General features: G+C 36.2%; 1 protein-coding gene across 8 annotated transcripts in view; it reads right to left on the bottom strand.

Moving 5' to 3' along the window:
* Positions 1-21,224, bottom strand: part of FAM178B (family with sequence similarity 178 member B) — a 211,584-nt gene that overhangs the window by 152,418 nt on the left and 37,942 nt on the right. For 4 of the 8 annotated variants that reach the window (XM_056813061.1, XM_056813060.1, XM_056813063.1 and 1 more), the window contains one exon: positions 11,237-11,379. The exons of the other annotated variants lie outside the window; for them this stretch is intronic. Coding sequence is in view for 1 of the 4 variants with exons in the window: in XM_056813063.1 (XP_056669041.1) it covers positions 11,237-11,239 (3 nt within the window). In the remaining 3 variants the exon portion in view is untranslated. The remainder of the gene's footprint in view (positions 1-11,236; positions 11,380-21,224) is intronic. 8 annotated transcript variants of the gene reach the window in all.

Here is a 21,224-nt window from a genome sequence, read left to right as displayed (position 1 = left end):
ATTGCTCTTGATGTGTGGAAGTAAGCTTTTCATATGATCATCTTTATGAGTGGATATATGTAGTATGTTGTAGTATATGTTATTAGATATATGTTATGATTATGAATTTGATATTCTCTTATCTTTTTTGTTTGAATTTTCACAAGGTGATTTATTGTTTGCTCTCTTCAAAAAGTTCTTTTCAACGTTCTCTTACAGTACTTGTTGACTATCAGTCTCGTGCCAGTATTTAGCCTTAGATGGAGTTTACCACCCGCTTTGGGCTGCATTCCAAAGCAACTTGATTCCAAGAAGACCTGGTCCCAGCATGCTGGGGGCTGCTACCTGCCTCACACCATCCACAGGCATGAGCTGTTGTTCTTTTTTTTTTTTAAATCCTTACCTTCCGTCTTGGAGTCAATAGTGGTAAGGGCTAGGCAAGGGGGGTCAAGTGACTTGCCCAGGGTCACACAGCTAGGAAGTGGCTGAGGCCAGATTTGAACCTAGGACCTCCCATCTCTAGGCCTGGCTCTCAATCCACTGAGCTACCCAGCTGCTCCCGAGCTGTTGTTCTTAACCCAATCAAAGAGTGGGGAGACCAAAATGGATTTTCAAAACTTTTCTTTTAAAAAGGAAAGAGGAATACATATTTGACAGGTATTATCATCAAAACAGTTTGGTTGGGGGCAGTCAGGTGGTTCAGAGGGCTGAGAGGCAGGCATGTGAGATCTTGGGTTCAAATTTGTGGCCTTGGATCTTTAGTAGCTATTTGACCCTGGACAAATCACTTAACCCCAATTGCTTAGTCCTTACCACTCTTTTGCCTTAGAACTTAGTACCAATTCTAAGTCAGAAGGTAAGAATCTAAAAAAACACAACACAACAACTAGGTACTAGGTAAGAGTAAAGAGACTGGTCAGTAAAATAGATTATGATACAATATACAGAAGCAAATGAATGAGCACAATAGCCTAGTGTTCAGTAAAACCAAAGATCCCTGTTCTTGGGGCAACAATTCAATATTCAACAAAAACTTCTGGGAAATTTGGTAGTAGCCTGGTAGACATTAGATATCGAACAAAATCTCACAGTACATACCAAGAAAAGTTCAAAATGGATACATGACTTAGATAATAAAAGGGAAACAATATGAGCAAATTATTCGAGTATGGAAGAAATTAGCTATCAGATCTATGATAGGGGAAGAATTCATGATCAAACAAGAGAGAGATTCACAGAATGTAAAATTAATAATATCAGTAACATAAAATTTAAAAGTCTTTGTACAAACAAAATTAATTTAGCTAAAATTAGAAGAAAAACAGGAAACTGGGAAAAATCTTTACAGGAAATTTTTCTCATAAAAACCTCATTAGATATAAAATATATGGGAAACTAAGTTAAATGTATCTGAATAAGAGCCATTTTCCAAATGAGAAAGGGTTAAAGGATAGGAATAGGCAGTTTTCAAAGGAAGAAATCCAAGCTACCAATAGCTACATGAAAAAAATGCTTTAAATCACTAATAGAGAAATAAATTTAAATAACTTTGAGGTAACACCTTGTACCCATTGGATTGACTAAGATAACAAAAAAGGAAAATAAATACTTGAGGAATTGTGGGAAAACACAGGCTAACCTAAGCTAGCCTTTGATCATTCCCAGTTTGACTAACCTGGAGCTCATGGTGTCTCCTGCCATATAGGTCAAGGTAGACTCCTTGATTAGCTTGCCTGAATCTTTTATTTTGGTTGCACTCTTTTTAGTGATTCTTATCTGCTCCAACCAGCAAAGTCACCATGAACCAAGCCATTTCTGGTGCCAGTAGGATTCCCCAAAGATTAGGAATTTAAGAGTTGGAGACCTTGGATGAAGAATTTCAGGCTACATGATACAGCCAGCTTAATCAGCATGGAAGCTGTGAAGATTAACTTAAATTTCTCCCCTGATTGTGAATATGAAATAGACTGCCCTGTCCATTTTTAGATTTAATCACCAAAAGTATAACCATTCCACTTAATCATTAAGTGGAAGAGGTCTGTAACCCACATGTGCAATAGTGGGTGATAAATCAGAATCAAACTGACTTCCCCCTGGACAGTCCTAAAGAAAGTTTCAACTATGATTTGTCCACATAAAGTGAAGGAAGACAAAGGAAGTAATGCAAAAGAAAGTGTCTTTAAAAGCGAGTTACAACTTTTTGTGAGGGTGATTGGTCTAACAATTGTCTAAGATTCGTGTTAGATTCATTTGAGATTGGCCCGAGATCTTCATCTGAGATCTTTATAGAGGACTTCTGACTTCTGGAGTTCTGAGTTTGAGTTGGAGGCTGGTGAAGAATCTGCTGACTGGACCTGAGATCCTATACATGGTGAGACTGTCCTTGAATCTCTCCTTTTTGGACTGACATGTGGTGAGTGAAAAAGGCTAACTCCTTTCCTGGATTTTCTGAATAGACTAGCCTCAGGAGAGACCTATCCTCTTGAGAGAGGCTCCCTATATCCCCAGGTCCTTGGCTACAAGGGTCAAGGCCTCTCTGGTTAAGGACTAAACTCCCCATCCTGTTTTTGAGCCAGGGTTCAGAGCAAAATACTTAGTGCTTAGGCTAGATATCTTACCCTATCCTTTCTCTGATTTTCTAACTTCACTCTTTCTATATTTTATAATAAATTATAAATCAATCTCTTTGGAATTAATTAAAATTTTGGACGACCCCAATTTTGAGTAATCCAGCCCAATCTTTTTATAATTAATCCCCTTTTCCCCTTACAAAGCCCTGGGAAGCCCAATGACTTGATCCTGAAGAAGGTTTTGGACTGTGCTTTATGGGAACCAAGCTAAGCTTTGAATATAATTCTCATTTCCCTCCCCAGATACTGAAGTGTACAAAGGAGAGGAGGGAAATTATTCCTTTGTATTGGGAGGAATATGTTCATATATTTGTGATTAAACCTTTTGAAGTTAATACTCACTTTGTAAAAGTTTCTGCATAACAAAGGTATATCAATGAACTGTTGGAGTTATGGACTAATTCAACTATTCTGGGAAACAATTTAGAACTCTAACTAAAAGGCTATTAAATGATGTAATACTCTTTGACCCAGCAAAACTACTACTTGATCTGTACCCCTGAAGAAATCGAATAAAGAATAAAATGACCTATATGTACAAAAATTTTTATAACACTGCTTTTCTTAATTATGGATGGCAGATTTGGAAACTGAAGGGATACCCATCAGTTGAGGAATAGCTGAACAAATTATGAATTATAAACGTGATGGAATACCATTGTACTGGAAGAAATGATGAAGGGGATGATTTCAGAAAAAACATGAAAATACATATGAATTAATGCAAAGTGAAGTAAGCACAACTAGGAGAACAATTTAAATGACAACAATATCATAAAGATTAAACGTTGAAAAAACTGATTAACCACAATTCCAAAGGACCTGTGAAAAAACATGCTATCTCCCTTCAGATAGAGATATGAAAGAGCATGAAGAACAGAAGCATATTTTCTTTCTTCTTTTCTTTTTCTTTCTTTCCTTTTTTCTTTCTTTCTGACATGGCTGATATGGGAAATTGTCTTGCATATCTATACATATTTGTAATGAATTTTGTTTTTCTTTTCTTGAAGGGAATCAGGAAGGGAGAAAATTTGAACCCAAAAATAAAATAAAATAAAATAGAATTTATTTTTTAAAATGTCCTAAAAAAGACACCTCTCTCTTACTGGTTTTGTCTCCTCCCTGTCTCTCATTCCAAAGGTTTGGATTCCAGGATGTGTACCAGACTGCTCGTAATCTAAGGTATATTTTGACAAGCTGTACATAATAAAGAATCATAGTTTTATGTACAGTATGTTTTTGTTTTTGTTTTCAGCAAGATTTCTTTTATTTAATAATTGTTAACTGTAAAATTAGATACATTGGATCTGAGAATGCCACTGTAGAATCTGAATTCCTTAGACAATATTGTAATAATTAAAATGGTTGTCTGCCATAAACTGTGGCTGTTAAAAGAGTTAAAATGGTTGATGTTGTAAACTGTAGTGAGTTAAAATGGTGGAAGATATAAATTATGATAGATATAAGAGTGGGTGAGTAAATTTGACCACAGAAAATGTTTCACTACAGTGTCTTGGTTTTTAATCAAATATAAGGTGGCCGCCAGGGAATATATTCCCAATTATGAATATACCCAAGTCAACTGGGTTTTATAGAGAATTTAATTAATAATACAATGAGTAATTAAAGAAAAGAGAGAAAGAGAGAAAAAGGAAATAAGTATGAAGGGCCTTAAGCCAACATGGGAGAGAGAGATCAGTCAGTCAGTCTTTTATCACTCACCACAAGGTCTGTCTAAGCAAGGATTCTAGTGACAGAGTCTCCTCAGAGAGAGTTCCAGCCAGAGTCCTCCTCAAAGAGCCTTCGAGCCAGAGACTGTTTCAAAGGGCCTCTCTCAAGAGCCTCCAGAGGGACAGAGTCCCCTCAGAGGAGCTCCAGCGAGGCCTCCTTAGAGATTGTCCTCCAAGAGCTTCCCTTCTCCAGAGCCTCTCTCAAGAGATTTTCCAAAAGGATTCTCCTCAAGCGAATCTCATAAGAGATTCTGCTTTTTCTTATATAGGGGGTTTTCTCCTATGTCACCTCCCCTAAGTTCTTCCATCTACCAATCACAGTAGACGTTTTCTAAAGGACAGCCCATTACTGCTGGGTCAACTAATCCCTTTAGTAAGTTTGAATCAGAAAAAACACTGCTGGGTCGACTAATCCCTTTAGTACACTTGAACCAGAAAAACTTCTGAATAAGTTTTCACCTCTTTGCTCCTGGCAAGTTTACAAGTTGCCTGACCTTTAATAGGTACTTAGCACCCCTTTGTATTACTTCTAAAAATAGGCATGGCTTAAAGAACTTTTTGCCTCACTATAAGTATGGGCCCAAGTACCCTCATTGTTTAGCAAGGAGTTTTTTCCCCTAAAGCAGTCCTTAAGTATGGGTGGAGTAGAGGTCTTCCCATTTCTAATCTAAATAGAGTTCTCACATCCAAATATGGAATGTTCCCAGTAGGGAATTGTTCCAATTGAGAATTCCCTGATGGGGAAATTTTTAACATTCACAAGTCTGAGAAATTTCAAGATTTTCAATATGATTATTACCATTATTTCTTTTAAAACTATTAACTTCTATCTTAAAACCATAACTAAGTATTGGTTCTATGGCAGAAGAATGGTAATGTCTAGGCAAGAGAGGACAAGGGACTTGCTCAGGGTCACACAGCTACGAAGTGTCCACTGAGTCACCTTGGTGTCCCCTATTGCTATTTAAAAAAAATTTTTTTAAACATTATTTTATTTGGTCATTTTCAAACATTATTCCTTGGAAACAAAGATCATTTTCTTTTCCTCCCCCCCTCCCACCGCTCCTCCCATAGCCAACTGTTCCACTGGGTATTACATGTTTGTTCCAACCCATTTGATTCCAACCCATTTCCATGTTGTTGGTATTTGCATTAGGGTGTTCATTTAGAGTCTTTCCTCAATCATGTCCCCTCCACCCCTGTAGTCAAGCAGTTGCTTTTCCTCAGTGTTTTTACTCCCACAATTTGTCCTCTGCTTGTGGACAGTGTTTTTTCTCCTAGATCCCTGCAGAATGTTCAGGGACACTGTATTGACACTAATGGAGAAGTTCATTATGTTCAATTGTACCACAGTGTTTCAGTCTCTGTGTACAATGTTTTCCTGGTTCTGCTCCTTTTGCTCTGCATCACTTCCTGAAGGTTGTTCCAGTCTCCATGGAATTCCTCCACTTTATTATTCCTTTGAGCAAAATAGTATTTCATCACCAACATATACCACAATTTGTTCAGCCATTCCCCAATTGAGGGGCATCCCTTCATTTTCCAATTTTTGGCCACCACAAAGAGCACCGCTATGAATATTCTTGTACAAGTCTTTTTCCTTATTATCTCTTTGGGGTACAAACCCAGCAGTGCTAGGGCTATATCAAAGGGCAAACAGTCTTTTATTGACCTTTGGGCATAGTTCCAAATTGCCCTCCAGAATGGTTGGATCAATTCACAACCCCACCAACAATGAATTAATGTCCCTACTTTGCCACATCCCCTCCAGCATTCATTACTTTCCTTTGCTATCATGTTAGTCAATCTGCTAGGTGTGAGGTGATACCTCAGAGTTGTTTTGATTTGCATCTCTCTGATTATAAGAGTTTTAGAGCACTTTTTCATGTGCTTATTAATAGTTTTGATTTCTTTGGCTGAAAACTGCCTGTTCATGTCCCTTGCCAATTTATCAATTGGAGAATGGCTTGATTTTTTGTGCAATTGATTTAGCTCTTTATACATTTGAGTAATTAGACCTTTGTCAGAGGTTTTTGTTATGAAGATTGTTTCCCAATTTGTTGCTTCCCTTTTCATTTTGGTTTCATTGGTTTTGTTTGTACAAAACCTTTTTAATTTGATGTAATCAAAATTGTTTATTTTACATTTTGTGACTCTTTCTAGGTCTTGCTTGGTTTTAAAGTCTTTCCCTTCCCACAGGTCTAACATGTATACTATTCTGTGTTCACCTAATTTACTTATAGTTTCCTTCTTTATGTTCAAGTCATTCACCCATTCTGAGTGATATCTTGGTGTAGGGTATGAGGTGTTGATCCAAACCTAATCTCTCCCACACTGTCTTCCAGTTTTCCCAGCAGTTTTTGTCAACTAGTGGGTTTTTGTCCCAGAAGCTGGGGTCTTTGGGTTTGTCATAGACTGTCTTGCTGAGGTCACTTACCCCAAGTCTATTCCATTGATCCTCCTTTCTGTCTCTTAGCCAGTACCAAATTGTTTTGATGACCACTGCTTTATAATAGAGTTTGAGATCTGGGACTGCAAGTCCTCCTTCCTTTGTTTTTTTTTTCATTATTTCCCTGGATATCCTTGATCCTTTGTTCTTCCAAATGAATTTTGTTATGCTTTTTTCTAAATCAGTAAAAAACTTTTGGAAGTTCAATGGGTATGGCACTAAATAGATAAGTTTGGGTAGGATGGTCATTTTTATTATATTGGCTTGTCCTACCCATGAGCAGTTAATGTTTTTCCAATTGCTCAAGTCTAGTTTTAGTTGTGTGGAGAGTGTTTTGTAGTTGTGTTCATATAGTTCCTGTGTTTGTCTCAGGAGATAGATTCCTAAGTATTTTATTTTGACTAAGGTGATTTTGAATGGAATTTCTCTTTCTAATTCTTGCTGCTGAGATGTGTTGGAAATATATAGAAATGCTGATGACTTATGTGGGTTTATTTTGTATCCTGCAACTTTGCTAAAGTTGTTGATTATTTCGATTAGCTTTTTGGTTGAATCTCTAGGATTCTTTAAGTAGACCATCATGTCATCTGCAAAGAGCGATAATTTGGTCTCTTCCTTGCCTATTTTAATGCCTTCAATTTCTTTTTCTTCTCTAATTGCTACTGCTAATGTTTCTAATACAATGTCAAATAATAGAGGTGATAATGGGCATCCTTGTTTCACTCCTGATCTTATTGGGAATGCATCTAGTTTATCCCCATTGCAGATGATATTAGTTGATGGTTTTAGATATATACTGTTTATTATTTTTAGGAATGGCCCTTCTATTCCTATGCTTTCCAGTGTTTTTAATAGGAATGGGTGTTGTATTTTATCAAAGGCTTTTTCTGCATCAATTGAAATAATCATGTGATTTTTGTTGGTTTGCTTGTTGATGTGGTCAATTATGTGGATGGTTTTCCTAATATTGAACCAGCCCTGTATCCCTGGTATGAATCCTACTTGATCATGGTGGATGACCCTTCTGATCACTTGCTGGAGTCTTTTTGCTAGTATCCTATTTAAGATTTTTGCATCTATATTCATTAGGGAGATTGGTCTATAATTTTCTTTCTCTGTTTTTGACCTGCCTGGCTTTGGAATCAGTACAATGTTTGTGTCATAAAAGGAACTTGGTAGAACTCCCTCTTTGCTTATTATATCAAATTCTATTTCTTCTTCTGTTAGTTTAGGCAATTTATATTTTTGTAAATATTCATCCATATTGCCTAGATTGGTATATTTATTGCCATATAATTGGGCAAAGTAGTTTTTAATGATTGCCTTAATTTCCTCTTCATTGGAGGTGAGGTCCCCCTTTTCATTTTTGATGCTGGTAATTTGCTTTTCTTCTTTCCTTTTTTTATTAGATTGACCAGTACTTTGTCTATTGTCCCTGGTGAGCGCTCTGTGCCCCTACTCTGGTTCCGTGGAACAGGTGAGGGGGGAAGGGCAGCTCAGTTCACATTTTTGTGCAAGCTTTTCCTCCTTCTTATAGTGTGGAAATGTTCATTCCCCATGTACCTTTGTTATTGTGGCATTCTGGAGAGTCCCTCCGTTCTTCCAAGGATGATTTTTATGCTCTTTTGAGGTAGTCTATTTCGTTCCATGCCGGGGAGAGGAAGTGATTCTAGATTGCAGCCATGTTTACCCGGAAGTCTACAGTACCTTTTTGTTGTTCTATTGTGTATATGGAGGTGCTCATTTAATTTGATGTTTGTTTAATGCAGAATAAGAAAAAATAAAATAAAGGAAAAATGTGTCCTTAGAAAGAAAATAAGTGTTTTATTGACTTGAGAATACCTCTAATTGAGCATTGTTACATCTGAAAGATATGGAAATAAGGATGTAATCAATCTAATCTTTTTACCTTCAATTTCTTTTTCACTTATTTATTTAATTAATTAATTTACAATATTTTTCCATGGTTACATGATTCATATTCTTTCCCTCCCCACCTTCCCCCTTCTCCCATACCAATGAGCAATTCAACTGGGTTTTACATGTATAATTGATCAAGACCTATTTCCATATTATTAATATTTGCAATAGAGTGATCATTTAGAGTCTACTTCCCCAATCATATCCCCATTGAACTGTGTGATCGAGGAAATGTTTTTCTTCAGTTTTTCTACTCCCATAGTTCTTTCTCTGGATATGGATAGCATTCTTTTTCATAAGTCCCTCAGAATTGTCCTGGATCATTGCATTGCTGCTAGTAGAGAAGTCCATTATGTTCAATTGTGCCATAGTATATCAGTCTCTGGGTACAACATTCTCCTGGTTCTGCTCCTTTTACTCTGCATCAATTCCTAGAGGTCTTTCCAGTTCACATGGAATTCCTCCAGCTCATTATTCCTTTTATCACAATAGTATTTCATCACCAACAGATAATACAATTTGTTCAGCCATTCCCCAATCAAAGGACATCTCCTCATTTTCCAACTTTTTGACACCACAAAGAGTGCAACTATAAATATTTTTGTAATTGTATTTTTTCTTTGGCGTACAAACCCAGCAGTGGTATGGCTGGATCAAAGGCAGGCAGGCACTTAAAGCCCCTTGGGTATAATTCCAAATTGCCTTCCAGAATGGTTGAATCAATTCACAACTTCACTAGCAATGCATTAGTGTCCCAATTTTGCCACATCTTCTCCAACATTTATTACTTTCCTTTGCTGTCATATTAATCAATCTGCTAGGTGTGAAGTGGTTCCTCAGAGTTGTTTTGATTTGCATTTCTCTAATTATAAAAGATTTAGAGCACTTTTTCATGTGTTTATTGATATTTTGATTTATCTGAAAGCTGCCTATTCATGTCCCTTGCCCATTTATCAATTGGAGAATGTTTTGATTTTTTGTTATAATTGATTTATTTCCTTATATATTTGAGAAATTAGACCTTTGTCAGAGGTTTTTGTTATTAAAAGATTTTTTTCCCCAATTTGTTGCTTACCTTCTAATATTGGTTGCATTGTTTACCTTTCATTTCTTCCCTCTTGGGTTAGGAAAATAAAAGTAGGGATTGTGAAAGTTAAAATTAAATCTCAATAATAAAAATATTATATTTTAGGAGATTTATTAATGATCATTAGAAATAAATGAATAAAGAGGATACAAATAAAGACCACGTGCCCATGACTGATCAACCCATTTAAAATCCCCATGCTTAGCTTACCACCACCACCAAGCTTGATGTCATCATGCCAAAGATCCCAAGAGGACCTCCCACTCGCTAATATCCTCTGTCTACAGGAAGTCAGTGGGCTTCCAGGAAATGTAGTTCTTTTTTAGGGTAACAGATTTTCAATTATACAGATGTTACTTGTTAAGTGCATTGTGGTAGAAATTCTTAGTGGGACATGAATTAATCTCTTAGGTCCCAATTTTAAAATTCTGTTATCCTAGGAAGAAGATTCAAAAAGGTTGAGGGTTTGTGGGGGAGGAAGGGGCAGTTTGGCCTTGCTGAGGAGATAGCATCAAAGTGAAAAAAGAAAAATCCTATATACCTTCATAACTTTGAACTCATAGCTTTGTGCTCTTTCTCACTTAATAATACTTTTCCCCTTAAACATCTTGTATCAGATTTATCCAGTAAGAGTTTGGTATCCAAGACATATAGACAACTATCAGAACTATATAAGACCAAAAATCATTTTTTTGAAGAGAGAAGAGATTAAACAATGCAAACAGTTCTCAAAAGAAGAATTGTTAAACTATTAACAACCACATGAAAGAAGGTTCCAAATCACAAGAAAGCAAACAACCTTGAGGTTTCATCTTTTACCTAGAAAATTGACAAAGATGACAAAAATGGGTATATTCAAGGTTGTGAGTGATTGTGGGAAAAGTCATACTAATACATTTTTGTTGTAGCTATAAATAATTACAACTATTTTGAAAAGCAATTTGATATTGTGCAAATAAAGTGACAAAAATGTCCATATCCTTTGACTTAAAGATTCTAGTTCTTTTTTTTTTTATTTTATTTAAACCCTTACCTTTTGTCATGGAATTAATACTGTGTATTGGTTCCAAGGCAGAAGAATGGTAAGGGCTAGGCAATGAGGGTTAAGTTCAAAGATTCTAGTTCTAAACACAGTGGTGGAAAGGTCCTATAAACACATCAAAATATTTATAGTAGCTCTTTGTATGGTAGCAAAGAACTCAAAATAAATTAGATTCCCGTCAATTGGGAAATGGCTAAACAAATTACTAAAATGTCATGGAATATTAAAAGGAAAAAAAAAGACTGGATCTCCCTCTTTTTCCCAGGCTAGAAATGTATGGGCTACTCATAGGCCCAAACCCACTACTGATGGGCATATGAACTCTAATCTGCTCCAATTCCAACCTAGATCGGTTTACCCTTTCCTAGACAATCACCTGCCCCCCTTTCCCATGCTCACCATATTGATGGAGGACTTAATGCAGACATCCAACTGGGCTTACCCCACTGCAGCTCAACACTTCCAAACTCAAGAGATCTTCCAACCTCAGATGCCTATATAGCCAGGTTGGTATGGATAACCAACATAACAATATAACTGTGCTGTAAGAAATAATGAATATGATGAATACATAGAAGCCTGGAAAGATCTATGTGAACTAATGCAAAGGGAAACAAACAAAGCCAAGAAAACAATACTACACTACAACTACATACTATGAACTACAACATACATACTATGAACTACAACACTATAAATTGAAAGAACAATTACCATGATATAATAAAAAAATGAATGTTGCAAAATCAATGGTAAATGCTTATTATCCAGATTACAATATGAAGCTGGATGAAATTAATGAGGTCATCCATCTGTTGTATGTAGATTTAACTAAGCGAAGAACTGGCTATATTACATTTGGAGAACTTTACTCCAATAGTTCTAAGTTGCTCATTGCCCCAAAATACATCCTTAAAATGCCAAAAGTCTGTCAGTGATGTTCTGTGGTTGTGAATCATGGAATACTACACTTTCAGAAGAATCAAAATTGTTGACCCCAAGGAAAATGAAAAGATCTGTGTGTTGGTGAAGCTATGACTTAGTCATTCTGGAAAGCAATTTTAAATGAACTGTTTAAATTCTTTTCTGAAACCTTGAAAGACTTGCATGAAATGCTGCAAAACAAAATGAGAAGAACCAGAATAACAATTTACATAATTACAATATTGTACAGACAAACTACTTTGAAAAACTTTGGAACTCTGATCAATATAATGACTAATCACAATTCCAGATGCTATCCAGATCCAGAAAAGAGAGCATTTGTAATGGACTAAGAATACAGCTTGAAGCATTTTTTTTTTAACGTGGCTAATGCAGGAATTTGTTTTGCTTGGTTATACATGTTTTTAATGGGTTTTGTTTTTCTTAGCTTTTCTTAGTTTTTAAGGGGAACAGAGAAGAGATAGGAAGAAGAGAAATTAGAGCTAAAAATAAAATATTTTAAAATTTAAAATTTAATTTAATTTAAAATGTAAAAAACCAATATACAGTATTGATTCCAAGACAGTAGGTAAGGGTTTCTATTTTTAAAAATTCTTTGTTATATGATGTGGTTTTCTGGGATGAAGGGAAAAAGATACAGAGGAAAATTTAGGCTATGTAAAAACAGAATATATCAATAAATATTATTTTTTCAAATGTTAGTGTTAGGTTTCATCTGCCTGAATTCATGAACAAATAAGCATTTATTAAATGTTTATTATGTGCCAGGCACTTGTAAAAATAATGTATTCAATGAATTGATTATAATGGCTATAAACTGATTAGATACTCTGCTTATTGTGCTTATAAAGTATCTTCAGTTTATATAAGTAAAGTGAAGCTCTTAAGTGAACTTCTCTTCAAGGCCAGGCACAAGGGCGCTAAGAAGACTTGTTATACAAAAATAAGCTATATATTAAGAATATAAGGATATAAAAGTATTTCTAATTCTAAGGGATTCTAACTCCACCCAAATAAAACTCCCTGGTTCCACAGGCTACACTGACCCTTCCTGATCTGACTAACCCAAATTTTCCCTATTCTACAATTAATTAACACTATTATCCTTATAAGAAGTATATAATTCTTAACTCTGTCTCTAAGTTATAAAAATAACAAAGACCAGCTGGCTTAGCCTCAGCAAGAACCAAGTGAGCCTTAGCAGACTGAATCCAAACCAAAGATCAGGTCTTTCTTTGGTCTTCTCAGAGATAAAACAATTTATGAAACAGCAATAGAAGTCACTAGTGTTTCCCAAGTTGGAAAAGGAAAATCACTTAGCTCCTTCAGGTTTTCCCCTTCTTTCCTTCTACCTCAGACAGTGAGGAGAAAGAGAAAAGAAGATGTCACCTGTTCCCAGCACTCAGAGAGAACCACTGCCACTCCTGAGAGCAACTGCCAACTCCCTCAGAGTAACTGCCACTCCCAGAGAGTAACTGCCACAGAAAAACTGTTACACCTTCCCTACACACTGTCAACATTTGAAACTGGCACTGTCTCAGATCTGTTTCAAACTCCAATTCTTTCTCAAGCCAGCTTCTCTAATTCTTATCTCTAAACTAATGTAACAAGACAATTTCTAATATCATCCTTATACACTATACTAAGTATTGAGGTCCTCAAGGAATTTACATTCTATAGAGAGAAACAACATGTACACATGTAAGTTTACACAAAATAAACACAAGGTTATGGATAAGTTTTACCAAGTCAGGTTAGATCAGGAATTGCTTCCTATAATTGCATTTAAACTGAATTTTGAAGGGAAAAAAAAAACAACTAACCAATGGATTCCAAGAAGCAGAGGTAAAAAGGAAATACTTTTTATAGAAAAGGGAAAGCATGTATAACCAATTAAATATTTAACCATTCTTAAATATTGTGACTACATTTTTCTAACAGCTCCATTCATAATCTAACAGCATCCAGATTAAAAGAGAAACTAGTTTTCTAAAATATGGAAGAAATATCTTCTCTTTGAATTCATGTAGTAGGTTACTGCTGCTGAACAAATCTAACACAACACAAAAATTATAGAGTTAAAACCTAGGTTTTATTGTGGTTAAGCACAGATTCAGAGGTAGAAAATTAACCCTGAACCTGGTTTCCTGTTTCTGACAAGTCTTTATAGAGGAAATTGCATCAGAAAGACAGAGAAATAAAGTCTTTTACATTTTGCAAATCTTATACATTCATTTGGGCCATAAAAGTTAAAAAGACAAATTCATAATCCATGCTTCATTCAGTGTCATTAATTTGAACAAACAAAATTACAACAAATTAGTAAACAGACTAAGTTATAGATTTAAACACTAATTTTACAAAATCCTAAAAATTACATGCCTGAATTTTTAAAAAGGACAAATGGACTATTTGGGGAGAAGGGATTTATTTACATATCTCACAGACAACTAAAGGGCAGCTAGACTGTGCAGTGGATAGAGTGTTAGGCCTGAAGTCATAAAGACTCATCTTCCTCAGTTCAAATCTGGCCTCATATGTGTACTTGCTATGTTATCCTACACAAATCACTTAACCCTGTTTGCCTGAGTTTCTTCCTCTATAAAATGAGCTGAAGAAGGAAATGGCAAATCACTCCAGTATCTCTGCCAAGAAAATCCCAAATGGGGTCATGAAGCGTCAGACACAACTGAAAAACCAAAAGCTTGGAATAAGGGAAATCCTTCCACAGTTAGCTTGGTGAATCTTTCCATAAATAAGTCAAAGTCCTGCTTGGCTTCCCATCTAAGGAGTGACAAAAAGCTTTTCTTTAGCACTATTATTACATGAATCAGATTTTAGTCAGGTGAGGTTAATATTAACAGAAAACAGGCTTCAGTTAACTAAACATTCCAGGAAGAATGGCCCTAAGCCCCAAATAAGTTCCAATAAAAGAGATTTTTGTGTTGTTTTCTTTTTTTAAGAATATTTTATTTTACCACTTACATGTAATAACAATTTTCCACCTACATTTTCTGTAGTTATATGATACTGTGAATTTCAAAACTATTCTACCCTAATCAGACCTTTCTTTAGAAGATCAGATTTAGCTATTTCCTGATCAATAACAATAGAGATACTTGGAATAACAGAATCAGGTCTTGGAAACCCACATTCTCCACCCTACTCAGTATAACAAGATTAGGAAGGGCTGCATCAAACTCAAGATTTAATTATTTGAGAAAATGACCTTCAAAATGCATGTGCCAAAAAAGGACAGACCTCTGGGCTGTCCTAAGTCAAGCTTGAGCCACCATTGGCACATGTGGGACACAGGAAGTGAGGTAGAGAACAGCCTTTGGAGTTCTCGGGACTTCCTGTGAAGAGGGCTAGAGTTCAGTTTGAGGCTGGTGCTTGAGGTTGGAGGATCCCCACAGACTGCTTTCCTTCAGAAAGTCACATGAGTGATAAGGAGTGATCCCTTTCCCTGCCTTGGCTCTCCAAGGCCTTAATGCCCACTTTGGCTCAGCCTGAGCCAGAGTGGTTCTGAGTTAAACTCCTTTCCTTCTCTCCCTCTTTCCTTCTCTCCCCCCCTCTCTCTCCCTCTTAATATTTTCTTCCTCCTGTTGTAATTAAATCACCATAAAAATTTATCAGCTGACTTGGGTATTTTATTATTTGGGATTTCCCTTGGCAACCATTTAAATTTAGATTTTTTTCAGTCTCATCTATAATTTTAACTGTTACAATACAGATTGTCTTCCTCTCTCCCTTCCCTCCCCACTCAGAGATGATAAGCAATTTGATCTGGGTTATCCATGTATTATCATGCAAAACATATTTCCATATTGTTAATTGTTGTAAGAGTATACTCATATAAAACTAAAACTGCAAAATACAAACCCAAATAAACTAAAGTGAAAAATCGTATGCTTTGATTTGCATCTTACTCCAACAGTTCTTTCTCTGAAAGTGGATAGCATTATTTGTCAGAAGTCTTTCAGAATTGTCCTGGAACTGCATTGCTGAGAATAGCCAAGTCTTTCACAACTGTTTATCCCACAATATTGTTGTTATTGTATACAATGTTTTCCTGGTTCTGCTTATTTCACTCTGTATCAGTTCATGTAGGTCTTTCAAGTTTTTTCTCAAATAATATTATTCATTATTTCTTAGAGTACAATAGTATTTCATCACTATCATATACCACATTTTGTTCAGCCATTCCTCAACTGAGGGAATCAAACTTATTTCCAGTCAAATAACATCAATTTGGTTGAATACATTTCCAAATCATCTAACATAGAAAATCACATCATCTATCTTATCAATTCAGCATTTCATACTAGTTACCTTCAGAAACCAGTATGGAGTAATTTTGAAGGAATTATATTTTTAATTTTTCTTCATACTATTTCTAAACATATCTTTTTTACTGTTAAATATTAAGTATGTTTTGTCCTTTATAAGGATGATATTAGAAATTAAGTCTTGTTACATTAGTTTAGAGATAAGAATTAGAAAAGTTGACTTGAGAAAGAATTGGAGTTTAAAAAAGATCTGAGACAGTGCCAGTTTCAAATGTTGGCAGTGTGTAGGGAAGGTGTAACAGTTTTTCTGTGGCAGTTGCTCTCAGGGAGTAGCAGTGGTTCTCTCTGAGTGCTGGGAACAGGTGACATCTTCTTTTCTCTTTCTCCTCACTGTCTGAGGTAGAAGGAAAGAAGGGGAAAACCTGAAGGAGCTAAGTGATTTTCCTTTTCCAACTTGGGAAACACTAGTGACTTCTATTGCTGTTTCATAAATTGTTTTATCTCTGAGAAGACCAAAGAAAGACCTGATCTTTGGTTTGGATTCAGTCTGCTAAGGCTCACTTGGTTCTTGCTGAGGCTAAGCCAGCTGGTCTTTGTTATTTTTATAACTTGGAGACAGAGTTAAGAATTATATACTTCTTATAAGGATAATAGTGTTAATTAATTGTAGAATAGGGAAAATTTGGGTTAGTCAGATCAGGAAGGGTCAGTGTAGCCTGTGGAAACAAGAGAATTGGTTCCCTGTGGAACCAGGGAGTTTTATTTGGGTGGAGTTAGAATCCCTTAGAGTTCGAAATCCTTTTATATCCTTATATTCTTAATATATAGTTTATCTTTGTATAACAAGAGTCTCCTTAGCACCCTTGTGCCTGGCCTTGAAGAGAAGTTCGCTTAAGAGCTTCACTTCACTTATATAATGTGAGGATAATTTTAGTGTTGTGACTTAAAATCTAAATTTTAATGGTCGCCAGGGGAAATCCCAAATAATAAAATACCCAAGTCAGCTGGAAATTTTATAGTGATTTAATTGATAAAGTGGAGAAGATTAAGAAGAAGGGAGAAGGAAAGGGTGACGGATTTCTCCCCCCACCTGGCTGCTACCAGGTGGGAAGATTAAAAGATCTAGAAATTAAGGGTTTGGAGTGTGAAGGAGGAAGGAAGCAACCTGAACTCCAAAAGGGGCTCAGCTGAGATGCCTGAACCTGAATCAGGTCAAGGACAAAACTCACCCCAAAACCCAGACAAATAACTGCCACCACTCCCAAGATATCGGCATGCCTAGCACCCTGCCAGCCAGAGTCACCTCTCCAGGGAAAGAGGAGGAGAGAGGAAGTGACGTACCTTAGATAGACAGTTTTACATCACTTTCCTGCATCTCATTTTTACCAATTATAGCTTAGCTTGACTTAGGACAGCCCAGGAGACTGTCTGCTATTTCTGCACATGTCTGTTGAAGGCCATCCCCTCAGATAATTAAATCTTTGAGTTTGGTGTAGATCTTTTTAATCTTGTCACTCTAAGGAGAGGGAGAAATGTAGAGTTTCCAAAACCTGATTCTGTTATTCCAAGTATCTCCATTGTTACTAATCAGGAAAGAGCTAAATCAGATCTTCTAAAGTACAGTCTGATTAGGGTGGAGTAGTTTTAAAATTCACAATAAACTAAAGATACTTTGTAAGCACAATAAGCAGAGTATCTAATCAGTTTATATCCATAATCAATTCACTGATCATTATTTTTACAGTTTTTGCATATTACTTTTACACCTTACAGTTTGATCTACTTATATTGAGTCAAACATCACAATTATCCAAGTAGGAGAACATCTCACTTTTTTTTCATATTTCACTTTAAATAAAACCACATTATAATTCAATTTTAGGACAAACTCAATCAAATTAAATATTTAGAATTACAAATGGTATCATTTGAAGTCTAAATTTTCCCAAGGGTCTCTAACTACCAACATCTCATATTATAGGGTCCATTGCTTTCAGTTAGCTTCTAAAGATGTATAACAGCCTTGCATTTTTACCTCCCCATCTTTTGGGGCCTACAAGACTCTCTGAAATTATGGAAACTACAAACATAATGGAACATATTCTCCTAATGGTTATTCAAAGACGGAATTTTGGTATGCTGTACTCAAATATATTAACTTTCTTTAATTTTCCACCCATTCTCCTCTTATCTCTACTTGCTTAGACCTTCTCCTTTCTCTTTCAGCTGACTAAATCACTCTAAATTTCAAAACTGCAGTTTTCTCATTACCCTCTGATTCAACCCTTCACTTATCTTCATTACTTTCTTAGTCTATTTCCTCTTTATTTCCTAATCACAGTAGAGGTTCATACTTTAGTGAATGTTTTCTATGCAAATTTTCTTATATTGTACCACATAATTGCAAAACTTTTGCCCTCCTGGAGAGAGATAAAAAGGATCTCGAGTACTGTTTGCACCCTAAGCTTAGTCCTAGGGGACTTCAAATCCCTCAAAACACACACACAGAGAGAGAGAGAGAGAGAGAGAGAGAGAGAGAGAGAGAGAGAGAGAGAGAGAGAGAGAGAGAGAGAGAGAGAGAGAGAGAGAGAGAGAGAGAGAGAGAGAGAGAGAGAGAGGCAGAGAGACAGAGACAGAGACAGAGACAGACAGAGAGAGATTTCAGTATTTACAAAAACACTCAAATCAAAATTCTGAAATATAGAGCTCCTTAGGAGGTAGGGTTTTCTAATTATCAAAGTCCATAGATCCAGTTATAGAGATGAGTGTCAAAGACAATTGTCAGGGAGCCTGTATTTCAATTTTAGGGCAGAATTTTGATCCTCAGGGTCTGCCTAAATGTTCCAATAAGCCATGTGGCAGAAGTATTGATTTTCTATAACCAATCAAAGGATGTTAAAATCAAAAGATCCTTCTCAGGGTCAAACATTTTCACAAAGATTTTTAAACTGAACTTTAGACAATATGGATTTCTTAAAGGGAATATCTTCAGAAGAAACAGGCTAACTAGATCCCAAACTTCAAAGTAAAAAATTTTACCATGAATATTTGAACTAGAATCTGAAGAATTCAAAGTAGAATGATTTTGGAACCAAAATTTTCTGTCAAATCAGAATCACTGAAACCAATTCACTAAATCCCTTAAAATAAATTTTTATGTCCATATATAGAAAAGCTTCAACAATATTGTAGAACAGATAATTGAGACAGTAACCAGAAAGAATGAGATCTTCATATAATTTCTGACCTACCTTCAATATGAAACTAATGATCACATGTTCGATGTATACTCTTATCAAGACCATTTAACAGGTGATCAAACTAGGAATCAGAATCAGACCAGAAAGGGAATCTCTAATTAAACTACTTAGTTTTTATACCAGGCCAGAGCCATTGAAGCAGGCCCACTAAGCAGGTCTACTTTTATCAGCAGTTACAAGCCAGAAACACAACCAGAGGTCAGAAAATATGGCCAGAACCCTACAAGGATCAAATACCCAGAACTCAGAGGCAATGACCATAACGAATAGACAAGTTCCTTGCTTATATGCCCAGGGAAAAATGAGGCAAACGGCACAGTTTAGGGAAAGTAGGTTTGTCTATTACTAACTAATTTATCAGTTTTTATACCTTGCTTTAAATACCTGAAATACAGTGCTATGCTCAACAGAATGTCTGGGCAGCTAGCAAACTAAGTTTGTTTCAACAAACTATTCTAATGCAAGAAGCATACATGCACACACACAGAGTTTTATGCATATAACATAGAAGACTTCATTATGCAATTTTTATACCAGGAGAGCAATCTTTATGGCTTGACTGGATCTTCCCTTTCAAAGGTTCTAAGGAAAGTAGGGCCTTGTGTGCAGGGGAGAGCTTCTGAAGTAGAAGCTCCAGTCCTTCCTTCCTTCCTTCCTTCCCTTCCTCTCTCCCTCCCTCTCTCCTTCCCTCCCTCCTTTCTTCCTTTCTCTTCCTCCCTCCCTCCCTCCCTTCCTTCCTTCCTTCCTTCCTTTTTCCTTCCCTCCTTTTTCTTTCTCTTTCTTTCTTTCTTTCTTTCTTTCTTTCTTTCTTTCTTTCTTTCTTTCTTTTTCTCTTTCTTTCTTTCTTTCTTTCTTTCTTTCTTTCTTTCTTTCTTTCTTTCTTTCTTTCTTTCTTTCTTTCTTTCTTTCTTTCTTTCTTTCTTTCTTTCTTTCTTTCTTTCTTTCTTTCTTTCTTTCTTTCTTTCTTTCTTTCTTTCTTTCTTTCTTTCTTTCTTTCCCAAGGGGGCAGCTGGGTAGCTCAGCAGATTGAGAGCCAGGCCTAGAGAAGGGAGGTCCTAGGTTCAAATATGGCCTCAGACACTTCCTGCCTGTGTGACCCTGGGCAAGTCACTTAACCCCCATTGCCCAGCCCTTACCATTCTTCTGCCTTGGAACCAATACACAGTATTGATTCCAAGACAGAAGGTAAGGGTTTTAACAAAAACAAACAAACAAAAAAAAAAAAAACCTTGACTCCTATCTTAGAATCAATACTAAGTATCAGTTACAGAAGAGGCAGAAGAGTAGTAAGGACTAGGCAATGGGGGTTAAGTGGCTTGCCCAGGGTCACACAGCCAGGAAATGTCTAAGGACAAATTTGAACCCAGAACCTCTTGTCCTCAATCCACGGAGTCACCTAGCTGTCCCAATGTTCCTGTCTTTTTTATTTTATTGCCTTTGACTTTGTGGTTTACAAATTTATTATGGGTGAAATATCTCCTCTTTGAGTTTGTGTGATAAATTACTGCTACCAATTGTAACAGTTAAAATTTAGGGGAGATGGGGAGACTGAGGCAGGTAGAAATTAGTTTCTCTCTGCAAGGAGTATTATATTTTTTAGAGGTTTATTAAAGGTTAAAGATTAAAAAATATACAAGTAAGAAACATGTGCCTAGGCCAGAGGCCTAGACAAAATAACCTCACATCACGCAAGAGACGCTCCTGCTGCAAAACGGAAGTCCAAAAGCCCCCTCAAAAGCCTTTGAATCAGCTTAAATACCTTCTCGATCTCGGCCCAGGTGAGATTACAAGGCATTCTGGGGAAGTGGAGCAAAGGCTTGTGGGGATTGTAGTCCTGTAATCGAGTCTATTTTTTACACAATGCAGAAATCATAAAGGTAAAAACCTAGGTTT

The sequence above is a fragment of the Monodelphis domestica genome, chromosome 1 (assembly GCF_027887165.1).
Source record: "Monodelphis domestica isolate mMonDom1 chromosome 1, mMonDom1.pri, whole genome shotgun sequence".
Classification (NCBI taxonomy): domain Eukaryota; kingdom Metazoa; phylum Chordata; class Mammalia; order Didelphimorphia; family Didelphidae; genus Monodelphis; species Monodelphis domestica.
The sequence above is the reverse complement of the archived record's forward strand: the minus strand, read 5'-3'. Positions and strand labels throughout refer to the sequence as shown.